This window comes from Cyprinus carpio, chromosome B22, assembly GCF_018340385.1.
Source record: "Cyprinus carpio isolate SPL01 chromosome B22, ASM1834038v1, whole genome shotgun sequence".
NCBI classification, from domain to species: Eukaryota; Metazoa; Chordata; class Actinopteri; order Cypriniformes; family Cyprinidae; genus Cyprinus; species Cyprinus carpio.
The window spans coordinates 16,182,932-16,196,289 of record NC_056618.1 but is presented as its reverse complement, the minus strand read 5'-3'; the positions used below and the strand labels follow the sequence as shown (position 1 = coordinate 16,196,289).

At 35.1% G+C, this 13,358-nt stretch overlaps 1 protein-coding gene across 1 annotated transcript; it reads left to right on the top strand.

Annotated features, from left to right (window-relative positions):
- Window positions 1–8,369: 8,369 nt before the first annotated feature.
- On the top strand, window positions 8,370–13,272 carry zgc:194627 (uncharacterized protein LOC799208 homolog). Its single transcript, XM_042749062.1, has 4 exons — window positions 8,370–8,393; window positions 8,571–8,588; window positions 12,402–12,707; window positions 12,903–13,272. Exons 1-4 carry the CDS (start codon window positions 8,387–8,389, stop codon window positions 13,025–13,027), a joined length of 456 nt encoding a protein of 151 aa, XP_042604996.1. The 5' UTR covers window positions 8,370–8,386; the 3' UTR covers window positions 13,028–13,272.
- Window positions 13,273–13,358: the final 86 nt, after the last annotated feature.

The window sequence follows — 13,358 nt, the reverse complement described above, 5'->3', positions numbered from 1 at the left end:
GATCTGGTAACTCCCATTTCTTTCCTGCAGAGACCTATACTTGAGTTCCTGTGAAGAACTGCTCCAGTGGGTGGAGTTTATGTGAGTAGTTCTCCTGTTGTGGGCGTGTCCTTGAAACAACGCGCAAACGAACGGAACTGAAAATATCAGTGCACGCTCCTCAAATCGCTGCTTGTTTAATGGATTATTTTGAAATGGTAATGTAGTGTCAGTGTTAAGCATTAATTAGCATTAACTGCAACAGAATCAAAACAATGCATAGTTTGTGTAATATGATGAATCGTCTGTAACGTTTTGCTTGATTGATTTTTACTTATTTCATTTATATTATAATATATTTAATTCCTGAGGCTTTATTTTTAATAGTTTGATTTGATTAGCCTACCTAGTTGTTATTAGGGACTACAGTTTGTATACAACTATGCCTGAAACAAATCACTACAAATGTATCTGTGGCCTAATAAAATTGGAATATAACTCAAATTGAAAAGACAAGGATAGTTGTGTGGAAGTATGCATGTGGAATGAAGCAATGCAAAATGAAATGTCTGCTGTCTGAGATATTTATTCAAACAGGGCCTCAGCACTCGATGAGTATGTCCAGTTCACTCAATTATCAACTACTGTACCAGTGACTTCAGCTCTCTCATCCAATCTGAAACAGACTTTACATCATGATGAATACATGTGGAAACATTACAAAAGCAAATTAAAACCATTTTATGACATTGGTGATGAGGACATATGATTTCTTATCCAAATTTAAAAAATAATATTCTTGGAGTAGCTGCTGACCTATGTCCAAGAAGACTGCATCAGAACAATGCTTTAAGGTTTATGCACTGTATTATATTATCAGTTACAAATTATAATGATTAACTACAAGAAAAGTTGTTCTCAATATAGCTATTGTAGGTAACAGAAACATTGGCTATATATATATATATATATATATATATATATATATATATATATATATATATATATATATATATATATATATATATAAGATTTTATAAATGACAGAGGATAGCTAGCTTATAACTATATTTATTAGGCGACAGATATATTTATTTCAAGCATTGCTGTGAACATACTGCAGTAATAGTCACCAGAAGCCTAACTATAGGCTAATCAAACTATTCGAAAAACAATTAATGCCCCACAAATGAAATGTATACAAAGTCAAACATATAAAAAATAAGAACCTAATTTATCTGAGGCATAGGTTATTCACTTATTGTTTTGCTGTGTTCCGGAAATTAACAGCTTACAGACGACTTATGATAATACACAAACTGCATCGTTTTGACACTGTTGCAATTAATGATTCAGTACTTAACATTGACACTACATCACCATTTCAAAATAATCCATTAAACAAGCAGCGATTTGAGGAGCGTGCACTAATATTTTCAGTTCCGTTCGTTTGCGCGTTGTTTCAAGGACACGCCCACAACAAGAGAACTACTGACTACTCACTTATACTCCACCAACTGGACCAGTTTCTCACAGGAACTGAATATTACACAACACCGGTGTGGGATTTTCGCAGATATTCTCAGATATATTCTCCATGACGGATTCCACTCATTGTATTTACTTCCTTATTTTGATCGGATTTAGCCTACTGATTTTCCAAGAACATTTCGTGTTTCACTCGTATAAACGCGATTAACTGAGCTGAAGTCGGTGACACATTACAAAATTAAGTTAAGTATCGTTGCTGTCTCCCTGTGGATTAGCTTGTTTAGAAACTGATTGGATGAACTGAACAAACGCTTTGAAACTCGACGGAGCGGTTTAACAACTAGCCTACAATGGACAACTTTTACTGATCTTGTACTCACAAAAATATGGAGACGTTTGTTTTATTTTTACTAGTTACGTTACTCGTGGATGGTGAGTAGATTCAAATGGGTTTTCGAGACTATCTAAAAATATTCATATTCACTGCAACTCACTTTTTCTTATGGCCACTTTTTATTTTGTTGTTCCTGTTTCTACAAAAGATAGGGACTTGAAATGTGGTCTGAACCTTTGAAGATTTGATATCCACACACCACTATTTTCCATACTATAAGGCTGAATAGAGATTAACTCAGTGATCTCAGTTGAATTTGTTCAGATTAAATCTCTCAAACGGTCTCTCTTCTGCAGGTGTGTTTGGTTATACGGATGAAGTGAAGTCAGTGTCAGTGATGGAGGGAGATTCAGTCACTTTATACACTGATCTTACTGAAATACAGAAAGCTGTTAAAAAGTTTGATTTTATTTGTTTTTATATCACATTATGTATCCATTATAGACTTTAACTCAATAAGATCTCATATGATGATGGTCCTGATGGGAGATTCAGAGACAGACTGAAGCTGGACAAACAGACTGGATCTCTGATCATCACAGACATCACAACTCAACACACTGGACTCTATGGATTTTTACAGATCATTGGCGAAAAACAGGTCACACCCAAGAAATTCAGTGTTATTGTTTCTGGTGAGTCGTTTTCTAGTTGCATGCCAATTTGATTTCATTGCATTGCAGTATTGAACATAACAGTCAAAGTAACATGTAGATTCAGCCTGGTCACCATTTGACTTTCACAACTGACTTTCCTCTGAACTGCTATTCTAGAAGCCTCTTGGATACAAAGGCAAGCTGAATGTACGATTTATGTCGTAAAGAGTGAAATGTGACATGAATCACAGCATGTGTCATTCATGTTCAACGTTGTGAACATATTCAACTGCATCAGGGTGTTTTATTGTGAAATTAAAATCTATTATATTCTCTCATGTTTCCAGCTCGTCTGTCTGTTCCTGTCATCAGCAGTAACTCTTCACAATGTTCTTCTTCTTCATCATATTGTTCATTGGTGTGTTCAGTGGTGAATGTGGGTCATGTGACTCTCTCCTGGTACAAAGGAAACAGTTTATTGTCCAGCATCAATGTGTCTGATCTCAGCATCAGTCTCTCTCTACCTCTGGAGGTGGAATATCAGGATAAAAACAGCTACAGCTGTGTGCTCAACAATCCCATCAGCAACCAGACTCAACATCTGGACATCAGTCAACTCTGTCACACATGTTCAGGTACAGCAGAGCTGATATGTTCATGTACAGTACATTAACAACAATCTTTGTGATTTATTTAGTGTAATGATACTCTTTCTTTCCATTATAGCATCAGATTCATCCACACTTTATATAGTGCTGGGTTGCTTAAGTGCTCTGGCTGTGGTTGCAGTTTTGTGTGGTATTGTCTATTACTATCACCACAGGAGGTCTAAACAAGCAGGTCATCAGAGTAAGTGTTACCTAGAGCTAAATTTCGCACCAGAAAAAGCTATATTGTACAAGATCTTTGTAAGAAAGATATAATTTCCTCTTTATTTTTTAAAATAAGTGATTATTTTTTATACAGGCCAACCTGATGGAGAAGAAAATATTAGGCTAACTGATGGTGAGAGACTGACTCTTGTGTTTATATGTTTAATGTGGCTTTATTCTGTCCACTGAGACAACAGCTTTACAAAGAACTTTAACAATAAAGTTATGACAAAGGGCTTCATGTGTTTATTGTTATGGTGTAGTTACTGGAAACGCTGGGGATGCTAATCGGCCAAACATTGGTAAGATGCTGCATCACTGAATCTCTCTGCATGTTTGTGTTCATATAAATCCACATGCAAGACATTATTATTGGTGTTTGTTTTCAGCAGGTGCAGAAACACCTGATCAGGAGAGACATTCACAAAACAGTAAGTTACTGTAGTCAATTTTAAGGTTCCTACCTGACTTTATTCGGCTAATTCCATTTCAAAGAACATTGCATTTACAACAAATTATCCTCATAGTCAATGCAATCAGATGCCTTAAAGACCTTTAAAAAGTTGTAGAAAGTCTGTGGCAGGGGCGTTTCCTCCGAGGAGGGAAGGGAGGCAGTGTCTCCTCAAAAAATTGGATGAGAAAAAAATCGATATTACCAACATAAATTGCAAATATTATTAAATACGGCATTAAAAGTCTAAAAGTTACTTGTATTTATAAAGTAACGCTGTCAAACAGTGACACCCGCAGGCTTGCCTCCCTTCAGTCCATAGACCCCTTAGCTTGCTGTGACTTTTCTGGAGGCTCATTGAGATGAATGGGGGAAAGTCACGTGAGAGGAGGCAATGTCTCCATCCCGCTATAATTGGATATGATCGGTTATGATTGGATGTGATTGATTCATGCAATAAATCCCACCTCCTGTTTTCGTGCGAACTTTCAGCTGAATGAAGAAAATTATTGACTAATTATAAAGTAAGTAAACAACTCTTAAAACTTGAAATGCTCTGAAAACATGATGACTATGTCAGTTTAGTGAGCATTCAGTGTGATGAAATATATTATATATCTTCGTGTCTGTGGCAGTTTTTACAGAGCTTTTATGACGATGACCCGAAAATAAGTTGACTATTAAAAAGAACAGCTGTACATAAGTTCACAAATAAAAAATATTGGTAACATTTTACAATAAGGTGTCATTTAATGAGTTAACTAACATGAACAAACACTGAACATTTATAACAGTATCTATTAATCTTTGTTTAAATTAAAATACAGTTCATGTTAGTTCACAGTGCATAATAATGTTAAAAAACAACATTTTAATAATTTTAATAATGCATTAGTAAATGCTGAAATTAATATTAACTAAGATTAATAAATGCTGTAGATGTAGGCTATTGTTTATTCTTAGTTCATGTTAACTAAAGTAGTTAACTAATGAAAACTTATTGTAAACTGTTTCTAGAATATTGTTCAAATTGTTACTGATTTTAGTTATTATATATAATAAATATAAACTCTTTTTGGTCTGTGGGAAGAGAAAAATAATCAAAAAATACTTTTTTTACATTTCAAAGGGGTCATATGATGCAATTTCAAATTTTTGTATTATTTATTTACCCAGGAAAATGTGACAACATTAAGTGTAACAGACACACACACACACACACACACACACACACACACACATACTGTATATATATAAGACTGCCTCCTTAGGGGTCATATGATGCAATTTCAAATTTGGTCTGTGGGAAGAGAAAAATAATCAAAAAATACTTTTTTTACATTTCAAAGGGGTCATATGATGCAATTTCAAATTTTCCTTTCTCTTTGGAGTTAGAGCAAGCTCTTGCTGCATAAAGAAGATCTGTAAAGTTGCAAAGACTAAAGTCTCAAATCCAAAGAGATATTCTTTATAAAAGTTAAGTCAACCACACCCCCCTAAAACAGCTCGTTCTAACACGCCCCCACATCTCCACGTCACTATGTGGGAAGATTTGCACAACGCCGCCCAAATGTTCACGCAAAGAAAGGCGGTGGAACTTTTATTCTCGTTGTAGTAATGTTGCTGCGGCGCCATGTCGTATAGACACTGTGTGTTTCACTGTGAAAGCGAAACTACTTTGTTTGGCCTTCCACAATATCCGCTTTGTCATGCGTGGAGCTGATCTGTGCTGGTCGCTGAGAAAATACATTAACTTTGCACTGTGGATTGCCGAATCAGCTTTCACCACGGACGAAGTGGTGTCCAGCTCGGGGTCGTCACGTGGTTGCTGCAAGACCAAGGTATGCTCCTTTGCAGAATCCGCCTCAAGCCGGCCGCCTCTGCTCACTCTAGACCTCCGGCTGCGGCTCACTCAAGGGTTTGCAGTGTGTGACGCTGTTTCGTTGAGAAAGTGAAACTACTTTGATTTTGCCTTCCAAAAGAAAACATGACTAGAAATCATGTTTATATCACGTTTATAATGGGTTTTATGTTTATGTCTCGTCGCTCCGGCCGTACAGGGCATCACAATATGTTAAGGGGTGTAACATTTCCGTCACACGCTTGAGGTAATCGGCCAATCACAATGCGCTGGATAGCTGGCCAATCACAGCACACCTCACTTTTCAGAGAGATGAGCTTTGTAAAAATCATTGTGTTTCAGAAGGCGGGGCATAGAGGAGAAACAATAATGTACAGTATGTTGAAAAAAATTTGTTTTTTTAACCGTAAACCACATAAACACATTTCATTACACCAGATACACAAAATAATGTTCTTTTTAGCAACATCATATGACCCCTTTAAAACTGTTCAAAAAAATCTACTTTTTAAAATTACACCGAAGCCGTTGGTCCAATTTACACAAAAATTCAACATGCAAAATTTATAGAGCCTAATAATCGGAAGTTTAATTGTACTTACTTTTGTATGTTTCTAAGATATAAGCTCATGATTTTTGACCTGCATCTTCAATCAAATTTAGTTTACCGAATTTAATGGCAATGACTAAAATTAGGAAAATACGTACAATTGATTGATGAAACAACATGTGGACAGTTGGAAGCCAAATGATGGTTTGTTCAACAAGAATCAACCTGATAAATTTGATCCCCATTGTTTTTCTCAGATACTTTTGTGGAGAAAGATGAAATTAAGTCAGTGTCAGCAATGGTGGGAGAAACTGTCACGCTACACACTGATGTCACCGAAATACAGGAAGATGAACTGATACGGTGGAAGTTTGCAGATTCCAAAGTATGCAAACTCGCTGAATTTTTTGTCATAGCTAAATGGGATAAAACAAACAATGAGGAATACCTACATGATGACAACAAATTCAAAGACAGGTTACATCTGGACCACGATACTGGATCTCTGGTCATCACAAACATCACACCTGAACACTATGGACATTACAAACTGCACATCACCAGCGAGGGACAGAAGATCTCAAAGACCTTCAATCTTATAGCTCATGTGAGTATGTCAAGTTTTCACATCCTTCTTCATGTAAATCACACCATTTATATACATCACTGCATCCCAAATTAATCCAAGAACATCAAACTTTTTTCTTGTTTTAAACTTTGCTTTTTTTTCCCCTTTTTTTATTAAGGACCCAAAGAAAAGACAGGGTACAATCCTGAGGAGAGAAACTTGCCCTTGATGACAGAATGAGAGTATATGTAATCCATATTTCAGTTCAATTGCCAAAATAATGGAACATAGTTCTACTTATTTATACAGCCATCTAAAATCCCAAATATACTTTGTGTGTACAGTTTAAGCTGACATAAAACAGTTTGTCTGACAGGAGACAGTGGTTAATTACTGTAAACTCAACAGTAAACAGCTAAACCATTGTCGCACTGCATGCAAGCTCTGAAACAAATCAACTTGAATATTTTATTCTTTCCCCTTATAATTTTTCATGCATTCACAAGGTGTCCTGGAAGAACAACAAAATTATTTAGTTTTTCACTATTTAATTTAAGTGTCTTTGCAATTTATATTAGCCTACTGAAAAATATATATACATTTTATTTATTATTTGTACAGCTCTTTAAATTGTATTGTTATGCAACTTCATGCAACAAATATTTTTAAAGTATATAAAGATATCAAAAATATTGATTGCACCAATATTTCTGCAGCTTTGACTGAGACAGATGAACTGAAGACGGTGTCAGCAATGGCGGAAGAGTTTGTTTCTCAAAGAAACTGCTGTTTGAACATCTTCTGCCCTCTTGTGGGCAAACTAAATGTTGTGCTGTTTCAAACCGTGAATGAGAGACTGCAATTTTGATTGAAATTCAATTTCAGCCTCATTAAGAACAAAAAGTTTTTTATACAACTTTATTTTTTTTATAATAATAATAGACCTGTCTTATGTTATTGTGTTGTGTCTATCAAACGCAATGAAAGAGCCTAGTGCATAGAATGATACAACTTAAACTGGAGCTCAGTCTTCAAAAATCCATACATTAACCAATTCCTCTAAAACCAAATACAGAATCTCACTCATGCTAAAATCTCTATATAGTGTATGAGGTAAGGTGTGTAAAATTGTAAACATTACCACTTACTTGAACTCTGACCTATTGGCACCCATTCACTGTCGACAGCTGTGGGACTTTTCCGGGTGTGCTATTTTCTCCATGACAGATCCCATACTTGCTATTTTTGAATGTATTTTGATGTTAATTACATTGTGCAGCTGTCTCTTTAATCCCGCGTGGTTTATATACATGTCGCTGCTGATTGGGCTGACATTTTTGACACACCCATTTGTTGAACACCGTTTCCAGGCAAGATTTCGTTGAATGTTTTGTTTTTATTTAAAAGAATTTCATATAAAATCTCTGTGTGGAGAAAGGCGGGGCATTTTCAAACAATGCACATTTGAAACAGGATTTCGTTGAATGTTTTGTTTGTTTTTATTTGATTTTGGAAAATGATGGCAAAATATTTTTTATGAACTCTTATTGACTTGACATGCTCAGCATATTTTTTCCCCCTCATGATTTTCAGATGCCGTTTCATCTATCTACTGGTACTGTTAATGCATGGTAAAAAACAGAACAAATATGATTATGATATGATATATTATTATATACTACATTTATAATACATTCACTTGAATGAAAAACAAACTGTACAAAGAGTCACTTGATCAATGTCACAATGTTCTTTTGATTGCAGACCTAAAAATGTAGAAAAAAAACTTAAAACGTTGTGTTTTCTAGTCTCTCTGCATCAGGTAGCTGAAGGTACACAACATATATATATATATATGTGTGTGTGTGTGTGTGTGTGTGTGTTGTGTGTGTGTGTGTGTTTCGTGAACAATTATAAAGTTTGTTTCTTTTGCAAGCATTTCTAGAGCAGGTTTCTCATACTGGGGGTCTCTGTTTAATTCTGGATTTATCACTTTGTGTTGGTGGTTTACCAAGGCAGAGAAACAAAATAACACTGTTCTCAAAGATTATGGATGCCCTGTCTATCTGAAACGCACCACTGTAGATGTTGCGGAAAGGTTGTTTTTACACCAAAACTTATGTATGCATGCATGTATGCTTGTATGTGATAGAGAAAGAGAATATTAAGACTATTCTGATTATTTATCTGTTCATATATTCAATAACCTTGCGCATATATACGCTTGAACAACCTTAGATTTTGTCACTTCAGTTATCAATCTATTGTCCTTTTGCATTCTTGACAGGGACATTGCATATAGGATAATACCTGGAAAATGGACTGAAAAAACAGAACTTGATTTACTGGTTGGCTGTCTATCTATCTGTAATCTTTCCATCTATCTATCTGTAATCTATCCATCTATGAAATTGTGCTTACTCCCGCATTTCATTATAATTAAGGGTTTTCCAGGACAACCATATGGAAACGACTGTGGTATATTTATGTTGATGGTAAGATGTGTACAATATGTTTGTGGTTAATTTATATTGTTTTTGCCGAAATACTGACTTGTCTTTCATTTATAGTCTGCATAGTAGTGCTGGATGCCCCATTTGACTACACAATTGTAAGTATTAGAAATAGTTTTCAGTAACTTTGAGACAATGTAACTTACAAAGAGCATTACTTTTTATGTTTTGAGCAGCTGGACAGTCAATAGCTGAGGAAATGGTGGTGCGTCATGTTAATGGAGAACTTCGGACTGGAACAGTAAATTCTTTTTTGGATTTGAATATTTAAAGTTTTCATGAGAAAGGAATTATGTAACATTCAATCACTATTTTTCAGACATGGAAAATTGTTTGCCCACTTGTAAGAGGAGTCCAAAGCCTTCCTGAGAGGTGATCAGCAGCCTGTATTTAGGTTGCGAAAAAGGAGGTTTGAAGAAATCTCTCAGGTAAAAGTTAATACTTGGGAATCATAAGGTTAAAAATGGCATGTTGTCATGACAAACCAGGTAAACTTGTGCCGTATTTTTTCCACTAACAGGAAGAGCCTTTCCAGGTACAGGCAACATTTATATGTTACTTTTGTAGCAGCTCCTCAGGAAAAGTGCCAGTTACCTTAAAAAGGTAGTCCTAAAGGTAACGGGCTCAAACTCACAATTCATGTTTTTCAGGGTAGATGTAACCAATCTTTTCACCCTTGAGTTTGCACCGGAGAAGCAGGTGGTTCAGTCTCCACGAAAAGTAGGTATTGTTAGAGGGGTTGGAGCATTTATTGTTCAGTATATTATTTATTTATCCTCTTTTGCACTGTCTTTTCTTAGGTGCATGTCATGACGGATCTTAAGACTGCCAGTCAGTGGTGCATAGAGAACTCTGAGGATCTTCTTGGATCAGTTCAGCTTCCTCGTATACTGTGCATGGAGGATGAAGAAGCTGCTGAGGCCTTGGAACGGTTGTTCTGTGCCGAGTTCAGCAAGGACGATCTTGTAGAGCCACTGACATTTGTTTTTGAATTTATGCAGGACATGCATACATTTTTAGAGAATGTGGTGGACAACATGAACACAAAATTGAAAGACAGTGGTCTATATTTTGTTTTATTTAATGATTTTATATTTTAATAGTATAGTCAGTAACATTTCATTTATTTTATGTATGTATTAAAATTATTCAACAACAGCAACTGTGACGAACCCACACGCAATGCCATGTTTTTGTTTTATTATTTACTAAAGTCAACAATCACCAACTGCTGTGGGTTGAATTATTTTATGGTGTGTCCGTTTTGGAAAGCATATTAGAGTTGAATGTGACTAGCAGACTGACTTGTTAATTGATGATTTAATAATTCATTATTAAATGTTATATACATAAATCTTTCATTTTACAAAGAAGGAATATAAACAGGTGCTTGTTAATCAATGGTTTAATTCATTATAAAGTTGTACAATGACAAATTTTTTCGATTTCAATTTAATTACTATATAATTGTCTTAATTAATTTCAGGTCGGAAGAAAGTTTTTAATAATGTATTACCATTAATTAGTAACGTATTTTGCCAATATGCGGACAATCTACATAGGTACATATGCAAAGCAATCGGACATTAGTGTAGCTGTTCAACAATGTCTTCATTTTATATAAATCCGAGCCGTGACCTGAACCACCAGTCTTTACGGTACTCTTAAAAATCTCCACCTTTTGAAAATAGGATTTCAATTCGTAAAATAATTTTTCATTTTCATACATATTTTCAGGCAGCGTTAACAGAATTTATTTTATGCCGTGCCTTTAGTTTGCGTTTTTACGTATTTCCGCCTTGACACTGCAAAGAGCGAATGCGTGAGCCTGAGCCTTTATTAGACTCCGCCTATTCATTGTACCGCATCTTTTAAAATTGTCTCGTGCTTTAAAAATGAGACGCTCTGTTGAACCTGTCAGAACGCATCTTTTAAAATTGTCTCGTGCTTTAAAAATGAGACGCTCTGTTGAACCTGTCAGAAACCCTCACACACAGCAGGCTACAACATGTACCCAAGGTAAGACTCTATCCATTTAAACTTCACGTCGAGTTAAATATATTACTCTTTATTGTTAATTTTTATTATTATTATTACTGCTGAGATTTGGAAGCGTTTTAATGCTTTTCACATCCCAGTGTGGTAGAATTATTAGATTTATGTCTTTGCAATTTTTGTTTGAAAAATCTGCATGTTGATAAGACCTTTGCAATGGAAAACCGCCAACGTTTTTAAATGAAGTAGCCTGTTAAATAGTAAGTTGCACCATTCACGGGCAGATATAATTTAAAAATAATAATAATGAAAGCTGCATGAAGCGAGACGTTTGAAAATGTAAAAAAAACTATAGAAAGAACTATATAGAGCTGTCAGATTTTATTATATATATATATATATATATATATATATATATATATATATATATATATATATACACATATGGAGATGGCACATCCAGCTCTACAATGCGTAAAGTTAAAGCGTTAGGGGAGGATGGAGCTGTCTTCAAGGCGTGGTCATCAAGAAGACCGTTCATTCATCAAACTTCATTGAAGTTTACTGTTGTGATGGTTTTTGTTTGAAAAATCTGCATGTTGATAAGACAGCGTTATTTTTTCCCTGTTCAAATTTTCTTCATTGTTTACAGGTTCTGTTTCATCTGTGTTCTGACACTGTTAATAGATGCAGGTAAGAACGAACTCAGTCTGTAAACTGGGGTTTAGATTCGAGGCCACTAGTGAAAAATATTTTACATTGCATTACGTTTTTTTACATTACAAACTATCAGCAAAACAGTTTTAGCTAAAAGTTAAATATCATATAAGTGAGAATGATTTTCTTTTTCTGCATTTACACCAGCACTCATTTTCAATGACCATCTGACTCTGTACAATGTCACATGATTAATGGCACTTATTTATTATATGGCTAATGACATACAAATCCACAAATAGTGTAATAATAATAATAATATTTTTATTGTTGTCTCAGACTTTTGTACCCCACTGTAATAGTCAATAATTAAAATTATGTAACTAACAATATAATTTAACAAAACATATGTTTAAAGAACAATAAAAGACACACAAAAAACACAACTTTTTCTATAATCGCTTCATCAGACACTTGAAAGTGTTGAAGGAGGCTCTGTCAACTTGAAGTGCAGTCACAAAAACATTTTACTTGAAGATAAACACCTGACAGTCCACTGGAGACACAACGACATCAGGAACGTATTCGATATCATCCGTGGAAAAGCTTCTATAAAGGAACAGGACCCAGCGTACAACAACAGAGCAGAAGTTTTACACGAGCAGCTTAAGGGCCACGTCTTTCTCAAACTCACCGATCTTCAGCTCTCTGATAGAGGAACGTATCTCTGTTTCGTCCCAGCTTTGGGAATTTATCACAGTACACAGCTGGTGGTCAAAGGTGCGTAATAACTTCTAATTTTATACATTTTAAGCTTCTGTGTCCTTGTAATCTAAACAGTGTAGTTCTTAATAATCAAACGTGCTCTACAATAATTTATGTTCTTTCATGCCAGACATTCTGCTCACTGCATATTAATAGTTTCATGAGCATTTATACTTCTAATTTTATTTATTTATTTTTTTGCTTTAATAGAACGAACATTACCCAAGTACGAGGCAATTCTAGTTCAAGTTCGAAGCCACGGTACAGGAACAAGGCTTGGAAGAACTCTGCACCTCCTAATACCTTTAACTGGACTGATTCTGCACTTTATTTGAACTGGCCTTTCTGGACGCTTTTATTGTCAATGAAGCACTGAGCACACTACACCTCTGTATCTCAGATCCATGTAAATATTGTATCATTCAGGCCGGAGAGGCATTGTTTTTTGTGTTGTTTGTTTATAAATTAAATGCTGCTCTATTCCACACTCACTGCAACTGAATAATTCATTAAAATGACAATAAAAAACATTCTTATGTCTTAATAAAACACAATTCATAAGAAATCTATAATGAATCAATTTTTGTGTTCATTAATTGATGTTCTATCCTCATTCATTGAAAGGTGATGTTTAGGATTATGTAGAACAGGAAGAGCCAGAGTAGA